The following is a 26121-nucleotide window of genomic DNA, read 5'->3' on the forward strand; positions in this document are numbered from 1 at the left end:
AAACCAAAACACTTGTATCCCACAAATTAACAAAAAAAATGAAATGTTGAGAAATTACAGAATATTTTGCAGAGGGCTGGTGCAACACAGATGGAAACAAATAGTTTGGAAGGTAAATGGAATGTTGATCTTTATTGCAAGGCAGTTGTGGCATTATAACTAGAGAAGTCTTGTTACAATTGTACAGCACAGCGGTGAGACCACATTCAGAGCAGCATGTGCATTTTGTGGCTCCTGACAAAATGCAGGATGTACTTGCATTGGAGAGGGTTCAAAGGCAGCTTGCTGTGTTGATTCCTGGGATGCAGCATTGACTTATGAGATAGACAGTCATGTAGCCTTTTCCTCCCCCTTTCACTTGTGTTTTATGTTCTTATATAATTAATTATTAGAAATTAAAGAAAAGATTCTCGTGCACCAATCCTTTCTTTCCCTAATCCTTCTAGAATAAAATAAATTGCTTAGATTATTCTACATTTCTGCAAGAAAAAATGCTGACAGTGATTTCTACATTACAAGTGGTTAAAAATGCTGTCAAACAATTTTATAATTACACATAGAAGCTACATTTATATCAACAGAATTTAAACCTGAGCTAGTGCATCAGAAAGTAAGAATACTTGACTATAAAGTTATGAAGTAATTATACTGTAGGCTGCAGTAAACTAAACTTATTGCTAGCATAACATAACAGGGTTACTTTCACAACAATGTTGACACATTATTTTCAATTGATGGATTTTCTGTCCTGCAACTGCCTGATTTTGTCTAATAAGGGTGCAAAACTATATAGAATATCACCTCTCAGATTCTCCTTTCCAGACGGTCCACACTGAATATATCTAGTTTTTATCCTTCTGACACTTGATACAGGGGAGCAGACAAAGTGTTTGCCTGCACCGTCTCTCTTGCTTCTTAGCCGTGAAAACTGAATATAGCAATCATGGCAAAATTGGAACAGAACATTACAAAGGTTCATTTCTGCCTTCAATGACCTATATTTTATCCTTTTGGCACTATAACTCAACATTTCAGGAGTCTCGTTGGTTGTCACAAAGTCACACAGCATAGAATTAAACTCTTTGGTCCAACTAATCCATGCCAACCAAGTTTCCCAAAATAAACTAGTCCCTCTTGCTTGTATTTGGCCCATAACACTCTCAAACTTGCCTATTCATGTACCAATCTAAATGTCTTATAAATGTTGTAATTTTAGCTGCATCCATCACTTCCTTTGGCAGTTCATTCCCCATACTAACCATCCTGTGTGAAAAAGTTTCCCCACTGGTCCCTTTTAAATCTTTGTCCTCTGACTTTAAACATATGCTCCCTAGTTTTCAACTCCTCCACCTGAGGGAAAAGATCTTTGCTATTCACCTTATCTATGTCCCTCATGATTTTATAAATCTCTATAAGATCACTCCTCAACTTGAAAAAAGTCCCAGCCTGTCTTTCTAACTCAAACCCACCAGCCCTCGCAAAATCCTGGTAAATTTTTTCTGAACACTCTCCAATTTAATGATATGTTTCCTACAGTAGGGTGACGAAAACTGTGCATGGTACTCCACCAGAGGCCTGACCTGTACAGGTCCTGTACAACTGCAACATGACGTCCGAACTCCTACACTCAATGGTCTGACCAACGAAGGAAAGTGTGCGAACTGCCTTCTTACCCACCCTGTGACATAAATTTCAAAGAATTATGTACCTGACCCCCTTGGTGTCTGTTCTACAACACTACACAGGGCCTTACCATTAACTGCATAACTCCTGCCTGTGTTTGTTTTACCAAAATACAAATTAAACTCCATCTGTCACTCCAATTGATCAGGATTCTTTACTGTCGATTGTACCACCAATTTTGGTGTCATCTGCAAACGTACCAACCACGCCTCCTAAATTCTCATCCAAATCATTTATATAAAATGTCAAACAAAGTGGAGCCAGCACTGATTCCTATAGAACATCATTGGTCACAGGCTTGCAGTCCTCTAACACCACCTTCCATTTCCTGCCATTAAGCCAATGTTGTATTCAATTGCCAAGGTCTCCCTGAATCCCAATTTATAAATGATCTAATTTAGTCTACCATGCAATACCTTGTCAAATACTTTACTAAAGTCCATGTAGACGACTATTGCTCTGCCCTCAATCTTTCTGGTTATGTCAAAAAACTGTATTAGTATTAGTCATGCACAATTTTGAGTTTTCCTAAACTCCTAGGTTTCTTTCAGTTTCATCCTCAGCTATATTTAATATCTTACAAAGACTCTGCACGATTTCTATTCTTCCTTTTCAGAAGTTTGAATGTGCATTGTCTCTTGTTGGAACCCTCACTGATTTTATTATTATTTTTATTATGTTATTGATTTTGGTTTGGAGCTGTGAACCAAGAGCCGTTAGCTGATAATGACTTGTGGATTTTGAAGCAGTTTGTGATAAAAGGAAAATAACACATCAAACAAGCTTTGTTTACATCAAGAACTAAGGTGACCCTGGCCCATGGCTCCAAGAAAATAGCCAAGGAGTCCATACCTACGTTTGTGAAACAACACATCAGGGAAGCTGTTTAAGTCATCTGGTCAGTCTTTTATTTATTCCTTAATTGTATTTATTCCTTAATTCTCTGTGTGTGAATAGGGCCTGAAAACGAAAGTTTCGCGTTTAAAACAAACATTAATTAGATTACTGTGATGCTTAATTTTCTTTCTGCTAAAGTTAATGTATTGATTAAGTAGCGAGTCTTTTGTTGAAGGTACAAAACTGGTGTCTGGAAATTAATTGTTCAAAAAGTCTGGGATTGTTTATTCAAAAGTCTGCTTAGGAGCCATTGGAGTGAATATCGTGGATCTTCGACTGTTCAATTTTACTGTATTGCAAATTCAGAGCTAGAAAGGCTGATTTGGTCTGTCTTGTAATACTCTGTACTAACTTTTATTTAATTATTCTATCTATTCACACACATTTCCCCTCCCAGTTTTGTATCGTCTACAAATCTGACCACCTTGTCTTAAATTTCTGGATCCAGGTCATTTATGTAAGTCAAAAACTGAAGTCGACACAACACAAGCTCTGAGACACTAAGTACTTTCATCTTGTTCCACATAATTCTGATAATTCTTTTCTTATGCACTTGTAGGCTCAGCAGGTACTTCCCAAGAAATAAAGGACAAAACCTTGTCAACTTATTCCTTGCCTGAATGGCAGACTATTTCAGCCAGGAACCCAACTACTTACATTGTATGCCGTGCCACTGTCCATTTCTGGAGCAAACTAATTACCATTTTGCCTTTTGATTCTCCAATCAGGGAGCATAAATATACTGAAATAAGCAATGAAGAATCTCTACTTTATTGGAACCCTGCAGGACTCCCAATGTCAGTAGAGATTACACTTTATAAACAATGTGAAGGAATACAGAACTGTTTTACCAGTGAAAAACTTGGAAAGACTGCTCCCTACAGATGATGAATGACCGAGTGAGGGCAAAAGAATTCATTTCCTTCAAGATGACAGGAGACCAACAGCCTCATAAAGCAGAAATGGCTATCAGCCAGAGCACGGTCAGTAGTGAAAATGTGGCGCTTGAGTGTAGGAAAAGGTTTAGTTACCTTAGGAGCAATAAGCAATATTTCCTCTAAGCTGTGTTGCTATGTAGATCAAAGTCAGCCTCTAAGTTTTTTGCCCAGGAGCTACTTCTCTCTGTTTAGTTAATCATGAAGCTACATTTCACTGGCAGAGAGAAAATATAAAAATAGGAAAGGAAATTCCGAGTCAGCAATCGTCCAGAACTCAATTCTCTATAATACTTTGTTTTATTTACAGCAGAACCTTCTTGGTATAGTTTGGGCTTAGCAGTCACCAACATACCCCTAGAACTCGACTAAACACTTCAGATGGCAAACAGTCACATCCACCTTGAAGGATGAAAACAGTGATCACTTTTCATACTTCCAACTGTCTGCCTTTTTTTTCCATTACAGGAAAGACTTCAGGGAGAGGTAGATACTTGGGGCTAGAACTGCAGCCATATAAGAGAAAGTCCTAAAGGTAAGTAGGATAGCAAAAGTTTAGGCAGTTGGTAATGAGAGGAGAGGGAGTGACCCAGAGAAACAATGACAGCATTAGATATCACATTATCATTGAGCATTTAATTGTCACTCATGTCAAAACAAGATGTGGGGCAGAATTTGCACAAGGATCATGATTATGAGGCTTTCAAAACCACTAACACACTTCTCAATGAAAGGTGCTTGAATAAGGCCTGAGTAATGATGTGCTACCGCAAAGCAGGCTGCTTCTTCTCCTCCTAGGATGTCAATAAACAATGCACTCAGGAAGACATCTTCAGCTCTCCCTCAAATCCAAAGTACAAAAGTATAAGTTCCCAATCTCCACTCCCCTCTGGCGGAAGTTCCAGTCCCCTCAACAGTGCCGTGTTGTGCAGAGAACAGAGGTCTATTACAATCCTGAAGATCCATTCTGGAGCAAATTGATGAATGCCCCCTGATCAATCAAAGCAGCAGAGCTCAATCTGACCTTTTTGTTGTGCCAAATCCTATCCCTCTACAACATAATCTTCACTACAGGTCGCACTGAGGTCTTCAAAACATCTTCCAAGTTTGCCAGAAGTCAATTGCTGAAGGTACCTGGTGGAAAACCTATAGAACTTGAGGCACTTGAAATATGAAAGTGTCATGGCAGCACAGACTTTTATTATTCTGTCCCTGTGGTCACATAGCAGTTTCACATTAAGGAGATCCCCTTCTAATTTACAAATACATTTGGCTGCTCTTTTGGTGACTTCATTGCCATTAGATTCTTAGGGGGCTTGACAGGGTAAATGTAGAGAGGTTTTATTCCCCTTGTGGAAGATTCTAGGACCACAGGACATAATCTCAGGAAAAAGGATCACCTTTTTAAAGGCAGGGTTTAGGAGGATTTTTCCTCTGAGGGTGGCGATTATTTTCTTCTTTATTAATTCATGGGATCTAGGTGTTGTTGGCTGAGAGAGCATTTATTGCCCATCCGTAGGTGCCCTTGAAGGGGTGGTGGTGAGCTGCCTTCTTTAATTGTTGTAATCCATTTGTTGTGGGTCCACCATAAAATGCCATTAGGGAGGAAGTTCCAGGATTTTGACCCAGTGACAATAAAGGAATGGGGATGTATTTCCAAGTCAGGATGGTATGTGACTTGGCGGGAATGTGCAGTGTTATGTTCCAATGTATCTGCTGCCTTGTCCTGCGAGATGGTAGTGGTCATCGGTTTGAAAGATCCTATAGAATTTGTTACATCAGAGGGCTATCTAGGCTGAGCTTTTAACACAGATTTTAATCAGTAAGGGAATCAAGAGTTCTGAGGCAATGTTAGGAAAGTGGAGTTGAGGATTATCAAATCAACTATGATCTCATAGTCTAGATTTAAGTCTGCTATACATAGTAATAGTGACCATGATAGCTATCATAAATAGTTGTAAAAACTCATCCAGTTCACAAATATACTTCAAGGAGAGAAATCTGGCATCCTTACCTTGTCTAGCCTACTTGCAAGTAGAGACCCATAGCAACATGGTTGACTTTTAACTGCCTTCTGAAATGTCTTTCAAGACTTACTTTTAAGGATGGATGAACAAATCCTGGCCTTAGCAGTGGCATCCACATCTCAAAAGGATTTCCTTTGTTGTTCAAGTTTTCTAATCTAATTTTTAATTACTTTCCCTTGACTTCAGAGTGAATTTATTTTTCCATTCAATCCAGAAGTTCAACATTAGTCCTAACTTGGCAATACAGCCGCTTAAAAAATTAACTCCTCAGTAAACACCGATTTACTTAGAATGGGATGATTTCAATTAGTTAGTTTACTTGTAAAATTGACATTTTATATTGTGAAAGGGAAGTTTCCATGAATTGGATACATACATTTATTTTATTTAGCAATTGACAGTCAGAGTCCGAGAGATGTAAAGCACAGCAACAGACCCTTCAGTCCAACAATTCTAATAAATCTAGCCCCATTTGCCAGCATTTGGCCCATATCCCTTTAAACCCTACCTATTCATATACCCAATCCAGATGCTCTTTAAATGTTATTGTACCAGCGTCCACCACTAACTCTGGCAGCCTATTCTAGATATGCACCATCCTATGTGTGAAAAAGTTGCCCCTTAGGTCCCTTTAAATCTTTCCCCTCTCATCTTAAACCTATGCCCTCTAGTTTTGGACTCCCCTAACCCTGGGAAAAAGACCTTGGCTATTTACCCTATCCATGCCCCTCATGAATTTATAAACCTCTATAAAGGTCACCCCTTAGCCTATGATGCTCCAGGGAAAATAGCCACAGCCTATTCAGCTTCTCCCCATAGCTCAAATCCTTCAACTCTGCCAACATCTTTGTAAATCTTTTCTGAACCCTTTCAAGTTTCACAATATCCTTCTTGTAGCAGGGACACCAGAATTGTATGCAGTATTCCAAAAGTGGCCTTGCCAATGCCCTGTACAGCCACAGCATGACCTCAGAAAGCCTATGCTCAATGTACTGACCAATAAAAGCTAGCATACCAAACACCTTCTCCACTATCCTGTCTACCTGCAACTCCCCTTTCAAAGAACTACGAACCTGTACTCCAAGGTCTCTTTGTTCAGCAACACTTCCCAGGACCATACCACTAAATGTATAAATCCTGCCCTGATCTATCTTTCCAAAAGGTATGACCTCATGTTTATCTAAACTAAATTCCACCTGCCACTCCTCAGTCCATTGGCCCATCTGATTAAGGTCCCCCTGTATTCTGAGGTAACCTTATTCGCTGTCCACTATACCTCCAATTTTGGTGTCATCTGTAAACTTACTAACCATACTTCCTATGTTCATATCCAAATCATTTATATTACTGACAAAAAGCAGTGGACCCAGCACAGATCCTTGAGGCATATTGCTGGTCAGAGTCTGAAAAGCAACTCTTCACCACCACCTTTGAGCTAGATTTGTATCAAATTGATGGTTCTCCCTGTATTCCATGTAATCTAACCTTGCTAAGCAGACTATCATGCGGAACCTTGTCGAACACCTTATTGAAATCCATATAGATCATGAACACCACTCTGCCCTCATCAATCCTCTTTATTATTTCTTCAAAAAAAAAACTCAAGTTAGTGAGACATGATTTCCCATGCACAAAGCCATATTGACTATCCCTAATCAGTCCTTGTCTTTCCAAATACATATAAATCCTGTACTTCAGGATTCCCTCCAGCAACCTACCCACCACCGATACCAGGCTCACCAGCTGTAGTTCCCTGGCTTTTCTTTTCCATCTTTCTTAAATAGTGGCACCACGTTAGCCTACCTCCAGTCTTCCAGGGGTCACCTGTGGCTATCGATAGCCACAGGTATCTCACCAAGGGGCCCAATAATCACTTTCCTAGCTTCCCACAGACATCTAGGGGTCCTGGGAATTTACCCACCTTCATGCATTTTAAACTGTCCAGCACCACCTCCTCTGTAATATGGAGATTTTTCAAGATGTTATTTATTTCCCCACATTCTATATCTTCCATATCCTTCTCCATAGTAAACACTAATGCAAATATCATATAATATCTCCCCCATCTTCCGCGATTCTACACATAAGCAGCCATGCTGATCTTTAAGGGGCCCTATTCTCTCCCTAGTTACCCTTTGGTCCTTAGCATATTTGTAGAATCCCTTTAGAGTCTCCTTAATCCTATTTGCCAAAGCTAATTTCAGGTGGTTGTACATTATATGTTTATGGACAATGCATTGTTGCAATATAGCAGTAAGGCAACAATCACTAAATGGTACTCAATTTTTAAAAAAATGAATTAAATAAATTATTACAGCGACTTTGACACAAAATCTCAAATTGCTTCTTAATGGCATCAACAAGTCCATTGTCAGACATTCCAATGTACAACTTTGCTCAAAAACAGTGGGAACGAATAAAGTAGACCCTTCAACAAAAAAGTACAATTATTAGAAAATTCTGTTCATATCTAAATTTCATGCATTTAAATCATCTAAAGTGTTTTTCTGTGAAATTTCATAAATAGCAGCTTGATTATGACTTTGTAGCAAAGGTGAGTTTAAAATCAAATATCATTTGCAACATTCTGCAAAGATGTGCTTATGATTAGAGAACCTCATATATGCCAATTTCCTAATGACTCATGCTGCTTAAGTTTTGCACATAACTACCTAATATTCATGGCTGATTTCCAGTTAAAGAAACAACAGTCTTTCATGTTTTATGATTTGGTTCTCCACAAAAACTAAATGACAGGATATTTTTAGCTGGCGTCACTATCATTATTCATGTAAGATGACATATTGACAGCAATGCAGATTAATTATAAATTACACCAAATGATTTTATAAATTAACATTACCTGTCACATAGCAGAAGTTATTTATGATCTTTGAAAACATATGTGCACTCTGATATATTACAGAAAGGATAGCACCAACACCCTCTTTGTAGCTTATTGCTCTGAAGTTGTATGGTATGAAGAAATTCCAATTACACTTCACTATTTCAAATCCAAATTCTCCTTTCAGCACTGCAATCATATATCCTTTTTACCACAGAATCTTAATGATTTATTTTCCATTTTCTCAGTACTGAAATTCAGCACCGACTCACTGTGAAGCAGCAAGAGAACTAAAATACATGAAGGAGTATTTAAAGATACAAGACACAGCTAAAGCTAATAAACAAACAGTTGATCCAGTATGAATGGCGATTGTGACTGGGAGACTGACTGCACCTCTGTTGTTAATCTTTCAAATCTTTGATTTTTAAATTTTCTCTTATTCCCTTTTACAATGGAAGCAATGGAGTGAACAATTTCAATGCCGCATTATGGCATGCATACTTGCAGCATTTCTTTTGTACGGGAGGTTATTTAGTATTTTTACTTGTTTACAATACATTACAAATGCTTCCATGAGCTGGAATTTTTGGGGACATTACTGTTCTTCCCACCTAACTAAAATAGCAGGGGGAGCCCACCTCTAATCCTTGTGGTTATCTCTCAACCAATGTTGGGAACAGCCATTAAAGAAACTAATGCTATCTTGGGAGGAAGCACTACCTTATAAAGTTACAGCCAATTGGATGTTGGGCAGCTTTGTCATCCCAACAACACCAGTCACAATCAGTGGCCACAGACAGAAGACTTCATTTATGAGGAGAGGTTCTGAAAGTTATGACTGCTCTCCAAGGAACAGAAGAGGTTAAAAGTTAATCCAATAAACATTTTAAATAATGAAAGACTTCGATAAATTAGGTAAGTGAAAAAACTATTCCCTCTAGTGATCGGATTAATAACTAGAGGTCATAGATTTAAATATGTTAGGAAATAATCAAGTGGAGAGATAAAGAGAATATTTTCTCTCCATTCAGAGGATTCTTACAAGAAAGAACGTTCCATTGGGAAGCTGGTTCCATAAATCGTTCTTAATAAAGCTACATAAGGAAGGAGAAAATACAGGGATTTGGACAAACGAAGGGGGTAGAGACTAAATGCAAGTGCTCTGTGAATGAGCACGCACAGATATAACAGGGTTAATATCCTTTTTCTACGTCAAAAGATCAGAGATTCTATTTTTTCTGGAATATAAACTTAATTATACTTAATCTTCATTTAATATTTGAGTAACAAATTAAGTTCAATCTTTGTAAATCTGTCCCTCAATTAATGTTTTGTAGCTCTGCGCAAATTTCAAAATATCCTTTGCCTGTTCCCACATGCATCCTCTTTTACTTTCTAAAGTACCTGGAACCATGCTGCTTCAGAATTCATTCCTGTCTTAGCCCAAACATGGACAAAAAACATGAATTTCAGAGGGTAAGTCAAAATGACTGCCTAGAAGACCATCAGGGAAGGGGTGAAGGGAACTTCATACCGGATGATAATACATAGCACAAAGGAACATTGTTCTGTTTTCATTTAAGAAGCCTCATCTCAGCCTAAGGACAATATTCTCAGCCCAAACACCTTTCACTGCCTTAACAGGAGCTTCTCTTCAATATAAAGTCAGAAATGGAATCTTTTGTTGATTGCACAGCGTTTAGTTCTAGAGATTACAGAATCCCTACAGTGTGGAAGCAAGCCATTCGGCCCATCAAGTCCATGCTGACCTACCAAAACCCACCCTATCCCTGTAACCCTGCATTTCTACATGCCGGGACACTATGATCAATTTAGCATGGCCAATCCACCTAATTGGCGCATGTTTGGACTGAGGACACCGGAGCACCCATGCAGACACTGAGAGAATGTGCAAACTCCACACAGACCTTTGCCTGAGGGTGGAAATAAACCTGGATTCCTGGCACTGTGAGGCAGCAGAGCTATCCACTGAGCCACCTTACGTCCCCTATTTTATTTGAAATTTCTCAAGTAATGGAACAGTTTATGGCCGCCTGCAGCAAGACAATGTTCAGCCTTTAGCTGATAGGTGACAAGAAACATATGCACACATATGAGCCCTAGAAACTAGCCTTCTCCAAGAAGACATGTTTAACCACTTTCCACTGACACGACAGTCATTGCTGAATTCTGTACCATCAAGAGATCAACCATATAAATACTATGACTAAAAAAAAGAACAGCCTGAAGATCCTGAGAATTCAACTCTCAAACCCCTGAAGTGTTTCGATAATCTACAAGACACCTGTCAACATTGTGTTGGAATACTCTCTACTTTGCCCAGATGAGCACAGCTCCAGCAACAATCAAACAGCCCTCTGCAACTCAGACCAAAGCAACTTGCAAAGACTACTTCAACAGTGCATTCCTCACGAGTTTCAAACCTAGAAGTACTAGACCAATAGATACATGACAACAAAACTCCTGCAAGTTTGGACAGCGAAGAGGGTTACCTCAGAGTACAACAGGACCTTGACCAGATGGGCCAATGGGCTGAGAAGTGGCTAATGGAGTTTAATTCAGATAACTGCGAGGTGCTGCGTTTTGGGAAAGCAAATCAAAGCAGGACTTATACACTTAATGGTAAGGTCCTAGGGAGTGTTGCTGAACAAAGAGACCTTGGAGTGCAGGTTCATAGCTCCTTGAAAGCGGAGTTGCAGGTAGATAGGATAGTGAGGAAGGCGTTTGGTATGCTTTCCTTTATTGGTCAGAGTATTGAGTACAGGAGTTGGGAGGTCATGTTGCGGCTGTACAGGACATTGATTAGGCCACATTTGGAATATTGCATGCAATTCTGGTCTCCTTCCTATTGGAAAAGATGTTGTGAAACTTGAAAGGGTTGGAGGATTTGAGCTCAGGGAGATGCTGAACAGGCTGGGGTTGTTTTCCCTGGAGCATCGGAGGCTGAGGGGTGACCTTGTAGAGGTTTATAAAATTATGAGGGGCATGGATAGGATAAATAGACAAAGTCTTTTCCCTGGCGTTGGGGAGTCCAGAACTAGAGGGCACAGGCTTAGAGTGAGAGGGGAAAGATATAAAAGAGACCTAAGGGGCACCTTTTTCACACATAGGGTGGTACATGTATGGAATGAGCTGCCAGAGGAAGTGGTGCAACATTTAAGAGGCATTTGGATGGGTAAATGAATAGGAAGGGCTTGGAGGGATATGGGCCAGGTGTTGGCAGGTGGGACTGGATTGGGTTGGGATATCTGGTCGGCATAGACGGGTTGGACCGAAGGGTCTGTTTCCATGCTGTAAAGCTCTATGACTCTATAACAAAGGTGGTTGAGAATAGATCTGCTTAAAGTCTTCAAAATCATGAGAAGTTTGGACACAGTAAATTGGGAGAATATGTTTTGACTTGTGAAAGGAGCAAGAATAAGAGGGCATACCCAAAGCAGTCAATACAGAAAGCAAAAGTGATTGAGGAAATTCTTTTTCATAGAGCAATTATGGTCTGGAATGCCTGAGAAACTAGTGGCGGCAGGTACAATTGAGGCATTCAAAGAGGAACTGGATGGCTACTTGAAAAGAACAGATAAGTTGTGGGGAGAAATCACACTACACGAAATGCTCTTTTGAAGAGTTAACACATCAAACATGATGACTAATGGCCTCCTTTTGCATTGTAATATTTCTGTAATCCCAACCTTTTTCATCTCTGGGTCAAAGTCCTGCAACTCCCTAACCAACAAGAGTGTTTCAACTGATGGACTATAGTGATTCAAAAAGGAACTCAACACTCTTTCTCTAAAGTAATAACTCTTGCCTTGCCAGCAACATCCAGATCCAGTAAATGATCTTTTAAGAAAATTTAGGTCTTGACTCACTAATAGTTGAAGTATTTACTATATTAGTACCAAAGTTAATTGATCTGAACAACCATCTATTACAGGCGTAATTAGTACCAATACTTGCATACATCCATTAGATGCCAGTGGGAAATTATCTACTGAGATTTAAATTAACCTTTGGATTCAAAATAAGTTCCTGTAAGAATTTATTCAACTTTACAGACAAAAGATATTTATACTTCGGAGTCACTGCTAGAAAGAACAGAAAGTGAAGTAATTCATACAGAACAAAGCATTTTAGACAAATGAACCATTACTTGGCAGTAGCTCAACCATGTCATCAATTCATTGTTTCCAAAGCAATCTCATTTCTTTTTCAAGATCAACATCAAGAAATAACAGCTCGAAACCCTTCGAAAGAAAACATGATTTTGTAAGACAACTCTTCTGGTATGATCTGTTATTTTTCCCTGACTTGAAGAACATAAACAAGAAACACTGTATCCTGTCATTTCCCAACAGATTTTATTTCTGGCACCTGGTGGTTTTATTTATAATTTTGAGGATCTGCTTTTTTTTTAAAAAACTTCACTGATAACACTTTAGTAAAGAGTTAAGGAGTATATGCTGAAACAAAATATAGCAGCAAACAAAAGATTTGTTTGTTTTTGCAATTCAGGAATAAATGACTCCTACCTCTAAATTAGTAAGTGTCATTTCTCTGAAAACATAGGCAATGCTATATTCTTCTGAGTGACATGTGACATGAAAGCTGCCATATCTGCATACTTCTGGAGGATCTGGCCAGTACTGATGGCATTTCACCTGTGAAATAAAAGCAAACAACAAACAAAGGTTATCTAACTGAACAAGAGTGAAGTAGTTTATAAAAAAATTCAGAATCAAAAAATAATAAATTGAACTGATGCAATAATATCAACCAAATTATATAGTTAAAGATATTTGAAAATATTAAAAGTAAACATTTTACAGTAAATAAAACACTATAACCTAATGGTTATAGGTACTCATTTACAGGTCAACTACAGATTACACAATACATTTCTTGCCAGTTATTAATCTATTTATTTGGTCACTGTTTCAAATGCATGAGAATGCATTGTGTGATTAAGAGGAGTGATTTATATATATTAAATATTTATTTTAGAGCTTGAACTAGCAGCATGAATGTTTTGGACTGTGTATGAAAAATTTTAATAACTGTCAGCTTTTTTGGAGTCATGATTTTCAAACTGTTTATATCAGAAATCAGAAGACTAGAGCCCTCCTGCACTGATAATGGGGATTTCTTTGTATTGTGAATATTTCACAGTTGGACAGGGTAAACATCAATAGGTGTTCTGGCCTATTGTCTGTAAACCCATTGTCTGCCGAGCCCCTTCATCTCTGGATTTTATCTCCGCCTATCCACTCATCTCTCCCATCCTACTGCATCCCAACAGCCCCAGGTTCCCCTTCAGCAAAAATACCAGATTTTTCTAGCAGCTTTCAGATCTGATGGAGAGTCACTGGACTTGAAGCATTAACTCTGCTTTCTCCCCCAGGATGCTGCCAGACCTGCTGCGTTTTGTTAGCAATTCCGTATTTATATCAAACGGTATTAGCTTGCTTTTAGTTTAGAAGAATCAAGATTTTTTCTTGCTTAGGAAAAACCCATCATTTGGAGGGTTCTTGTTTTGAGCTTGTAGACGATCAGGCTTGGGTTACACAGAACATAGAACAATACATTGCAGAATAGGCCCTTCGGCCCTCAATGTTGCACCAACCTGTGAACTATTTTCAGCTAGTCCCCCTACACTATCCCATCATCATCCATGTGCTTATCCAAGGATTGTTTAATTCTCTCTAATGTGGCTGAGTTAACTACATTGGCAGGCAAGGTATTCCATGCCCTTATCCATCTCTGAGTAAAGAAACTGCCTCTGACATCTGTCTTAAATCTATCACCCCTCAATTTGTAGTTATGCCCCCTCGTACAAGCTGACGTCATCATCCTAGGAAAAAGACTTACACTGTTACCCTATCTAATCCTCTAATTATCTTGTATGTCTCTATCAAATCCCCTCTTAGCTTTCTTCTTTCCAATGAGAACAGACCCAAGTCTCTCAGCCTTTCCTCATAAGACCTTCCCTCCAGAAATGCTATAAATAATCAGAGAGAAACAGATTTAACACTTCAGGCTGTGATCTTTCTTTGAAACTGGGAAAAGCTAGAAATGCAATATATCTTTTAAGGAGGTGAAATGGGAAAGGGTGGGGGTAAAAAAAGGAAAGGACTGGGAGATATGAAACAAGAAATGAGTTGATGGGACACAGCCAAAGAAAGCAGTAAGAGGAGAACCCAGAAGAAAAAGTGAAGCTTGCAAATGAAACGTACTGATCTGACTCAATATATTTCAAAATGGAACTCCAGTATAAGCACTGCATAATTTGGGAGAAAAGAAAGAAAATGAGACACCGGAGGAGTTCCAAATAGCCAAATAATGAACAGCTGTCGTCAAAGTATAGACTAGAAAAATAACATTAATGCCAACATATACAATGAAAAGGAAATAGAATGAGGGAGTGATTACAATCTCTAAGTTTAAAACACAACATTGAGTTCCAGATGGCTGCCAAGTGCTTCGTCAAAACTGTAATTGGCTCAAACACAAAGATGGCCATCAAAATGACTGCCTGTACTTGCAGAAATGATCTTAGCAATACTAATTACTGGCAACAGAGATCCCTCAGCCAGATGTATCAACGCATATGTAGTGTGTAAATACTCCACGATCTGTGCAGATGTAGATGGCCTTCTGAGGCTAAATTTCTTCATGTCCAGGGGAGATTGAGACTGAGAATCCGAGGGAGGGGCACTAAAGTCATTCCAGCCATTGAACAGTGTAGCCGCGCAGCACCTCATAATGGATGAATGACAACTAGTGGATCTGGGTTGAATTTGGACTTGAGGGGAGGCCTGCCAGATCTAGAAATAACAGCCACTGCTTCGCTGAATGTTTGAGGGATGGCTCAAGAGACTATCCTTCCAGTTAGAAAGCAGCTATATGTGTCACTTCCGGGTGGAGCTTCTGCACTTGCACACTTCTTGCACCACCTAGAGGTACATTCCAGCAACACATTTGAAATGTGTTGTATTCACACAATAATTGGTCTTTCAATTACAAAGAATCAGATAAAATATACAACATGTAGAAGTAATGCAATAGTTTATGTCCTTTTGGGGAAATCAAAAGCTACTTTTTACATATGTTAATTGACTCTTAAAAATGAGGATTTGATTTCTGTTTAAAAAAAATGGGTTCTAGGAGGGATCATGAGACCTGGTTGCTTGGGAGATGAACAATATAAAAGAAAGGGTCTGTAAGTTATTTATAGGTATTGCAGGCTCCTGGAGCTAATTGTTGGTTTGAGCAGAGTAATTTGAGAGTTCAGAATAAGCTGGAATAATGGAAATATTTTGTTTAGCATAATTCAGAAGTTTGGGTGTTGACGGAAATAGTTAAGATGACTTTGGTGATTAATTTCTACTGGTAGTGAGTTGCATGATATAGCCAAGCCAAGAACAGAGAGATACAATACACCATAATTGAAGAATGTTTCCAGCAGGGAAGGTCTAATCAGAGATTACTATGCTTAAGATACTAGAAGTGCTGAATTTGAACATGGAGTTTGCAACCTTTGGGTAGTTGGAAGAGATTTAAGGAGACAACTTTGCTGGGAATAAATGGAAGGCCTGGAAATCTTAGCACATACATGAATCCGTGTCACAGTATGCATAAAAAGCGCTTAATCTTCCAAGTTTTATAAATATCTCACTGTGCTTTTGATTGCAAGTCTAATGGTGAAGGAGTAAAGTGGAGTTAAGATATTTGATTTGGGCAATGATGTTTATTTTATTACTTTTAATGTAACTGACTATTTACAATAGAATGCAATTTCTATAGTTCTAATTTCTGTGCAGTAAAATTCTTTTATTTAGACCGGGAGCTTCATGGCTTCATTCTTTTAGTAAACACCTGTGTTTGTGGCTTCTAAAATGAAAGTAATTTCAAAACCAGGTTACCACTCTATGGCAAGTTCATAACAGGCGATACTGCTAAATTGCTCCGTATCAGTGCTTACGCTCCACAAGAACTTTCTCCAAGCACTCTTACTCTAACCTTATCAGAATAATCTCCTTTTAGCTTCCTTCTCATGTTCATCCACTACCTTTTTAAAAGTATTGAGGCTAATCACCTCAACTAGTCTCTGTGGCAGTACATGCTATATTCTAATCACTCTCTGGGTGAAACAGGTCCACCCTTTATTGGTTTTCTTGTGACTATCTCATACTTGTAGTTTTCATCTCTGTTAACATGGGATCATCACGATTATAAATTATTGATTATACAAATGAGGCCTGTTCTCTCTAGAATTTAGAAGGCTAAAGGTTGATCTGATCAAAGCCTTCAAGATAGTTACAGGAAAAGACCAGTATATCTGTCTATAGAAACTCTACTGAAGTTACAAAAATCAGAGACTTTGGATTGTTCCAATAAATGTATGGTTTAACTCCTGACAAGCTACTAAACTGACCCACAACTCCCAGACCTGCTCCGCCTAATGGGAACCTGGCAGGCCCCCAGGGCCAACATCTTCAATCCAGCCCACCCTCTAACCACTGCCAGTGGACCCAACCCCTGAATCCCAACACCTCTACCACCATTCCCAATCCCTTTTCCCCCTCTGCTGTTAGTGCCAACCCGGATGCCCAAACCACTCATCCACACGCTGCTGCTGTCCCTCCAACCCACCCCAGTTCGACCTGAGTGCCCATGCACACCTCCCTATCTCCCCCTCCAACTGCCAGATCCCAATACCTATCTTACCCACTATCTGCCGGATCTGATTTCTCCGGCCTATCCTGATCTACCCTAGACACCTAGCTGGCCCCTTGCGACCTTTCACCCTACCCCACTAACCAGCTGGCAACCTACCTCATTAACTCATACCTTACCCCAGTTGGTACCCTAGCATTATACTTGCTAGGTACACCCCCCCAGCTGGCACCCAACACACTGGGCACAATACTTACCTGGTCCATATCCCCTACCCACTTGGCACCCAATGCTCCCAACACTCTAAAATCCCATGTACCCTACAGACTTACCCTTTGACAGCAGCTGTCAGGACTTATAAAGTTCAGAATACAACAGCTGACTGTTGTGAAAAGGGACTTTCCACTGACAGTTTGATGCTGTGAGGGAACTGTCAGAATGGAAGCATGGCTCTGCATTTCTGAGAGCGCCTCAAGCAGATTTTCCTCCCAGAAATGCAGAGTTCCCTCATTTCATAAAAAAGGCAACACTAGAAAATCTGGCCCAGTAATTTCAGTGCTTTGTGAATCCATATTCACAGCTTTTTCTGCTCCTCTACCCCATTTAGATTTTGGAGGGGAATGCAAAATAACATGCATCTGCTGGCCATATTAATACAGCCATTTAAAATAATGTTCTATTTCACAGTATGATAAACCTTTCATTTCTGAATAAATCCAAATAATGCTAACATTTTAGATTTCAAATGAGACAGAAAATGGAAACAAAGTCATCTTCCTGGGCACGTAATGTGGAGCTATACAACTACCAGAATCAAACTTCCAACTCTAAATGAAAATCAGAGGATATATTCCTTATGAAAATGATTGAATAACCAATAACATCATGTCTCTAATTCAGCAACCCCACCTGTTTCTCATCTAGGAACAACTTTCCAGGAGTCAATCTCTTAAATCAACATAATACCAAATAATAATTATAATAACTTCCATGTGCTTTGATTGCATCTATCCCACAATCTACAATTAAATTTTAACTCAGAAAATTAAATTATATACAAAAATACACGAACAACAAACTAGATATTTGTGACAAATTTGTACCTCAGGACACTTTATCACAATCAAGTTACTGTAAAAATACATAAATACAAGCAGTGTCAAATTCAGTCATTATTTCCATAACGAGATCTTGCTCATCCTTCATTGTCAATGAGTCAGAACTTGTCTTAGATCATCATCTAGACACTTTTAGTGAAATGCAAAGAAAATTTGCCACTATATTCTACCTTTCTAAAAATATAACAATCTGCTGAGAGTTCCTTGCGTTCAGCAGATATATGAATATGCTTTTAGACCAAAGCTTTAGTGAGAAATAAATACTTAAAACATATTTTACTGTTGAAAGAAGACATTTTGACAAAGCTTTTTGTTTAACACTCATCAGAACAAATACAAGAATGTCAAGCTTCAAACAGTCTCAATTTCTAGCACTGAAGAAATGTGAATTTTGATTGATGACAAAGCAACTCCAATTGCTTTCTTTGTAATATTACCTCGACCAATGTAAAACAAAAAGCTCCCTAACCTTGTGGCAAATTTAAAAAAGGTGCATGCTTGAACATATTCTTTGTCTGCAGTAAAAGGGACTTTACATATCAACATTTTTAGGGACATTGTGGCGGGGGTGGGGGTGAGCTAAGAGCCTTTGGGGGCACTGGAGAGACTGACTGAGGTTTATTGTGTCAAAAATGTAAAACTGTAGAATACATTCTAAATCTGATACATAAAAACTTGTTACCATTTTTGCTCCTTCTTAGAAAGGCGGAACATTTCATTAGACAATTTAAATTGGGCTCCCACAGCACAGTTGGAAACCTATTTTACATTCAGTGGTTGTCAGTCCTGTTACCCAATAAACTTGGCAGCTCAATAGAGACTTGAGAGCTTATGGTTACAGGTGAACCAGGTGACACCAGAGTGTCACTCCCAGCCCCTCAAGGAAAACTTCGGCTGACAGTAGCCTTACCTTGTTGCTACATTGAGCAAAGCAGCATTGTTGAACTCTGATCCAGAGCCTCATGCGCACAAATTGTTAATATCCACTATGTCACCCAAAGATAATTAAAGCAAGGGATATAGGGTATAACCTTAAGAGTGTGGCAGTACATTAGGCTGAGAGATTGTGAAAATAGTAAAAGAGAGAACTAAATTCTGTTTCTGAATGCGCATAGCATTCATAACAAAATGCATGAATTGACAGCTCCAACAGAGGAGCAAGTGAGAGGATCCCAAGTCACTAAGAGGAGCAGGTGACAGCTGGATCCCAAAACAAGTAGTGAGCAGAACCTAGAGGTAAAGTGTGAGACAAGCAGTCACAACACCAAGAGGAGTGGGTGAGGGGAGGACCCAAGGCTGTCCAGTCTGGTCTGTGGATCCAGATGGGATTGACCTTGTTCTGAAAAAATCAACTGCAGAACCTCCCAGCTATATGCCCTACAAAAATTTTATAAATGTCAAGATTATTATACAGAGAAACCTTGATTATCCGAAGCATGCAAGCAGAGAGTATTTCATTTGGTTAATCAAACGCCGGATAACATAGTCAGCCACACATCAGGACCTTGCGATCTTGTTCGGATAATCAAATGCTAAATAATCAATGCCGGAAAGCATAGTCAGCCATGCATCAGACCTTGTGATCTTGTTCGGATAAGCTGAAATTCGGTTAATCGAATACTGGGTAATTGAGGTTCCTGTATATTGTTTTGAGGTAGAGTGGAACATCGTATATTGATAGAAAATTATTTCAATAGCATTTCTTGTAATTCTCAATTGAATTGTTGTGCCTTCAGGCTGCAAACATTAGGAGTATCACAGTTGTATCATGGCACTGAGGGTGGAACATGCTTTATGGACTAATTGAATTTTGTTGCACTTTAATTTTCTAGTCTTTCAAAATGTCTTGCACTGTACTTGCACAAATTTTATTGATAAAGCATTTTTTGGAAACAAAGTCAAGAGTAATATCACAGAAAAAGCAGGTGGTCGATGAATATTTAACTCACTTATCATTAAAATGCAAGTACGTTTAGTTATAATATTTTATTAGAATAAAGCTCTTTAGGTTGGCTGATGAGGATATCCTAACTAGGGAATTTCAATGGGGTGAGTAGAACATTTATTGACACAGCAATAAGCAAAGAAGTCTAGAGAAATTAATTAAAATGTGATATGCAAATTAATTAATTAATTACTATAAAGATGACACGGCAAGAGATGCTGGTATAATCCAGGACAAACACATCTACCATAGGTGTCTACAGCTGGAAGAACTTCAGCTCAGTCATTAAGCTGAAGGTAAATCAGGAAAGAGAACATTTATGTAAATACTGCTCCAAGAGGCTGTCAGACCTCTTAGCAGAGTGTCTAATAATATGGCCCTCAGCCAGGGTCAAGAGGAAGTGACTCCAAGTGAGGTCAATGTGGATGGAGAAGACAGAATTGGCAGAGTGTCAGTACTTGCAGTTATCTGTCAGGCGTGAGGTACTTACAGCCTGTACTAAAAAAAAGTGGGTTCTGATAGATAATGAACTGACTATGGTACCATTGTACAGGAAGCCATCTGTATTCATTCTTGAGAAGAACAAAGTAGGTATAGGAATTAGGGACAAAAAAATGTGATAAGCTTAAACAAATCAGTGTTGAGAGGGATGAGTTATTAGCAGTTTTAGTTGGTTTACAGCTGGATAAATCCCCAAGCCGAGACAAGATGTATCCCAGGTTGCTGTGGGAGACATGGGAGGAGATTGGAGGATCTTCCATTAATCTTTAAATCCTCACCTGCTACAACAAAGGAACCAGAGGAGTGGAAGATAGCTAATGTGGTACCATTATTTGAAGAATGGTACAGATAAACAATGGTACAGATAAACCAGGGAACTAAAGAGCAGTGAACCAAAATCAGTGGTAGGAAAACTATGAAAACAATTCTGAGGGACAGAATTGATCTCCTCAAGGATAGTCATCTTGGGGATGATGACAGTTATGGGGAGAAAACAGGAACAGGGTATGAGTTGGATGCTGAAAAAGTGTTGCTGGAAAAGCGCAGCAGGTCAGGCAGCATCCAAGGAGCAGGAGAATCGACGTTTCGGGCATGAGCCCTTCTTCAGGAATTAATCCTATGAGTTGGATGGTCAACTATGACTTTCTCCTCTTATGTTTCTACGTAGATTGGGCAAACAGTATTTGTAAAGGCAGAAAATGAGTTCATTGAGTGCTCCCAGGACTGTTTCTTAGAGCCATGTAAAACCAACCAAGGGACAAGCTATTTTTAACCTGGTAAGGAGCAATGAGACAGGATTAATCAATTAACTCATGATAAAGGAGCCTCAGTGATCAAACTCAGTAGAACTTCTCATTCAGTTTGACAGGGAGACATTTGGTTCTAAGGCTTATATAAGTAAGGTTGCTATCTTGATATGAAGGCATAACTAGGTAAAGTGAACTGGGAAATTAAGTTAAAAGTAGAAACTGCAGAAATGCAAGGGCTCATATTAGTGAGATATTTAATATCTCACAGCAAACATTTATCCAATGAGAAAGACCAAAAAGGATGGATCGTCTAGGCTAAGAAAATTAAAGGTATCATTGAACTGAAAGGAACACTGCACAATTTTGCACAGGTTAGTAGGTGGCCATAAGACTTGGACAGATTTTATGGACCAGCAAAGAATAACTAAAAAATTCACTTACACTGGAAACAACAAGAGATGAAAGGGACATGGGAATTTAAAACAATCACATCACCATGAAAAAGCTGCTGGGCTAATTATTAGTCCTAGGTCTGACAAGTTTCTTGAAGCAGATGGCATACACCCTAAACTCTTCAAAGAAGTGGTTACAGAGACAGCAGAGAATTTGTTATAATCTTCCTAAATTCTTTACATTCTGGAAGAGTCCCAGCAAATTGGAAATACCTAATATAACATGATTATTCAAGGAAGGAAGGAGACAGAAATCCAGAAACTCTTTCAGTTAGCACAGCATCTGTCATAAGAATTTGCTAGAAACTATTATCGAGGAAGTTATAACAGGATACTTAGAAATTCGTAATACAATCAGGCAGATTTTTGAAAAGGAAATAGTGTTTAAGTCATTTATTAGCGTTCTTTGAGGAAGTAACACGAAAGGTGCAAGGAATGAGAACCTGAGAAGATGGTGTGTTTTGATTTACAAATATGCCACAGCCATTACTACACAATACGATCTTAATTTGTATAAAAGGTAACATATTAACACAGATAAAGAATTGGTTAGCTAACAAGCAGCACAGAGTTTCTCAGGCTAGCAACTGGATTGTCACAGGGACTACTGCTTTGGCTCCAACCTTATATAATCACCATCAACATTTTAGATACATGACAGTGTATGGAAGTTAAATTTGCCAATGATACCAAGGTAAATAGTTAACAAGGGGAGATAGGGAGTGTGCAAAGGGATATAGACAGGATAAACCCGTGAATAAAAATTTGATCGATGGAAAATGGCAACTTCTCCATTTTGGCAGGAAGAATAGAAAAGCAGTATGCTATTTAAATATGGAAAAATTATTGAGATCAGTGTTATAGAGATCTGGGTATCCTGGTACACGAATCACAAAAGATTTGCAATAGCAGCAAGTAATTACAAAGGCAAATAGAATATTGATGCTTACCGCAAGAATGTTGTATGAAAGTAGGAAAAGTTTACTGTAGCATTACAGGACCTTAGTGAGATCATATCTGGACTGTTCTGTACCACTGTGGTCTTCTTATTTTAGAAAGGACAAAGCTGCATTATAAACAGCTCAAAGGAGGTTCACTTGACACATTTATAGGATGAAGGACACATCCTGCGACGAAAGGTCAAACAGGTTAGACCTTTACCCATTGGAGTTTTAAAAAATGAGGCATGATCTTACTGAAGCAGACAAGACAGGATTTGCCAGGGTGGATTTTGAGAGATCTTTTCCAATTTAGGACAGACTTGAACTGGGGAATACTGTTTAAAACTGGACCTCTGATTAAAAGGAGGAATGTTGTCTCTCCAAGGGTAATTACTCTGTAGAATCTAATTGACCAGAAAACATTGGAGGCTGGCTCATTGGATTTACTCAAGAGGGACAGTTTTTTTTTTGAAAGATAAGGGAGTCAAGGCTTATGAAAGGCAGACTGAAACATAGAACACAAAACAACCAGATCAGCTATGATCTTGCTGAATGATAGAGCAGGCTGGAAGGATCAAATACCTGCTCATGCTCCTAACTGTTACATTCCTATGTAAATAACTCTATATGACCATTAGAGAGTTGTGGCTGTCAGATGATGAAAACTGGGAGCTGAATATTTAAGGGTATGTGACATTTTATAATTACAGGGAACTAAGAAAAGGTGGACAGGCAGCTCTTTTAATTAAAGATATCATGTAATGCATATGTTGGTATGGCCAACCATAGAACTCCTATAGAATAGTAGTTAAAACAAATAGCTTGATTTTAAACATTAACAAAATCACTCTACTGCTGTTAGAGGAGTAACTACATAAGTAGATTGATGACAATAAAACTATGTGGTTTCCTTCCAATACATGATATATAAATAAATAGTTAATATGTAATGTGTAATACTGAGGCAAAGAGAAAAGTTTAAATTAACAAAGTAAATCAGAATTAAGAATACAATATATTTTATGTTTTCAAAATCTTGGATATGTTCATGAGTAAAGATAAAATGAAACTTTAACAGAATTCACTCAGGAGAGGCCAGATGTAGGGACAAAATTTAGCAAGATTGTCTTTGAGGTTCTTGAGCAGGCTGATATAGGGAGTGAGGAAGTATTGGTGGGTATGAAAGTGGACAAATTCCCAGTTCCAGGCAAGTTGTACCTCAGACTGCTGTGAGAGGCAAGGAAGGAAATTGCAAGGCGCCCTGACCGAATTTTTAATTCCCCTCTGGTCACCGGACTGGAGCACAGCTAATGTGGCTCCTCTTTTTAAGGAAGAGTGGTAAGGTATGCTAGGGAATTACAGACCAGTGAGTTTCACATCAGTGATAGGAAAATTATTGGAGAAAATTCTGAAGGAAAGGATTAATCTCGATTTAGAGAAGCAAACTTTGATAATCAGCAAGGATTTGTCTGACGGAGGTCAACCCTAACTGATTTGGTTGAATGTTTTGAACAGTTAACCAAATGCGTAGATGAAGGTAGTGCAGTTGATGCAGCTAACTTGGATTGCAGCAAGGTCCCACACGGGAAACTGAAAGTAGGTAAATATGTGGGATCCAGGATAACTTGGCAATTTGGACCCAAAACTGGCGAAGTGGCAGGAGAAAGAGGGTGGTCATAGAAGGCTGTTGTGTGACTGAAGGCCAGTGTCCAATGGAGTACTGCAGGGATAGTTGCTGGGTCCCTCATTGTTCATGGTATATACAATATAAACAACATAGGTAAAAGTGTAGAGGGGGGAGTATGATAAGTTTGTGGATGGCACAAAGACTGGCTGAGTGGCTGACAGTGAAGGTGGTCTAAGATTACAGAAACCTATAAATGGATTGGGCAGATAGAATTGAACCATAAATATGAGCTGATGCACTTTGGAAGATGTAACAAGGGAACACTCATGAATGGCAGGACACTAGAAATCTCAGAGGAAGAGGTATCTCAGAGCGTCTATCCACATATCCCTGAAAATGTCAGGTAAAGTTAATATGATAGTTAATAAGGCAAACAAAACACTTGTGTTATTAGTCGAGGTATAAATTATAAGAGCAGGGAGGTTAGGTTGGACTCCACAGAACTTTAGTTAGACCACAGCCGGAGTATTGGGTGCTGTTCAGGTCACTATAGGAACGATGTGATTGCGCAGGAGGAGGTGCAGAGGAGATTCATGAGAATGTTACCTGGGATGGAACACTTTAGCCGTTAAGACAGATTGGTTAAGCTCAGGTTGTTTTTTTTTGAAGCACAGAGATTAAGGGGAGACCTGATAGAGATGTACAAGATTATGAGGGGCAATTGTTCCCCTTAGTTGAAGGATTAATAATAAGGGGACATAACTGGAAGGAGAAAAGCAGAAGATTTGAAGAAAACAGTATTCACAAAGAGGATGGTGGGAGTCTAGAATGCACTCCTTGGGAGAATGGTTGAGGTGGTTAACTTCACAACCTTTAAAATAGGTATTTGAATGAGCACTTGAAATGCCACAACATTCAAAGTTTTGGACCAAGTGCTGGAATTTGAGATGAGTGTCGATTTAGGATAGTTTGGCAGTACAGATCTGATGGGCCAAAGGGCCTTTTTTGTACTGTATGATTGCATATTTGAGTGCAAACAATTTGAAGAATTTTTTTTTGTATCTTTAAGAGTTGACCGCAACAATGCAGTAGCATGTTCTGGCCACTAAGTGGTAGGAGTTTCTCAGCTACTATTTCTATTTTGTTTCTTTCGTTTTCAGGAAAGTGTTTCAATTTCTCACTTTATTTGAAATATTTAACTGTTTACATATTAGACTTAGATTATAGGTTATTCTAAGTTTTATGTGCTCCATTCATTAGAGTTCAGAGTTTGGAAAAAGAATGTTCTGACATTTCCCTTTCTGCTGCCCATGCTCTCTGCTATGTTTCACCGAACAAATTTCTCCACTTCCCAGCATATGGAATAATATATTCACAGCATGTCCCAGGACTTTGTTGCGAGAGATGACAACATTTACAACAAAAACCAAGGCTCTCTTGTGTGAGGGCTCAGGTCTGATAATCTCAAACTTGATTGAATTTATTTGAAGAGGTGACCAAGAAGATAAATAAAGGCAGAGTGGTAGATCACGTGGGATCCAGGGAGAGCTAGCCAATTGGATACAAAACTGGCTTGATGGTAGGGTGGTGGTAGAGGGTTGTTATTCAGACTGGAAGCCCATGACCAGAGGTGAACTGCAAGGATCGATGTTGTTCATCATTTATATAAATGATTTTGATGAGAACATAGCAGGTATTGTTAGT

The 26121-nt window shown here is 38.9% G+C and overlaps 1 protein-coding gene across 5 annotated transcripts in view; it reads right to left on the reverse strand.

The window, feature by feature from the left end:
* LOC122549888 (tyrosine-protein phosphatase non-receptor type 3-like) overlaps positions 1 to 26121 on the reverse strand; it is a 221382-nt gene that overhangs the window by 23731 nt on the left and 171530 nt on the right. For all 5 annotated transcript variants that reach the window (XM_087987187.1, XM_043690067.2, XM_043690066.2 and 2 more), the window contains one exon: positions 12941 to 13069. In XM_087987187.1, coding sequence (XP_087843313.1) covers positions 12941 to 13069 — 129 coding nt within the window. The remainder of the gene's footprint in view (positions 1 to 12940; positions 13070 to 26121) is intronic.

The sequence above is a fragment of the Chiloscyllium plagiosum genome, unplaced genomic scaffold (genome assembly GCF_037043375.1).
Source record: "Chiloscyllium plagiosum isolate Xiang-an unplaced genomic scaffold, Cpla_swu_hap1 HiC_scaffold_5, whole genome shotgun sequence".
NCBI lineage: Eukaryota > Metazoa > Chordata > Chondrichthyes > Orectolobiformes > Hemiscylliidae > Chiloscyllium > Chiloscyllium plagiosum.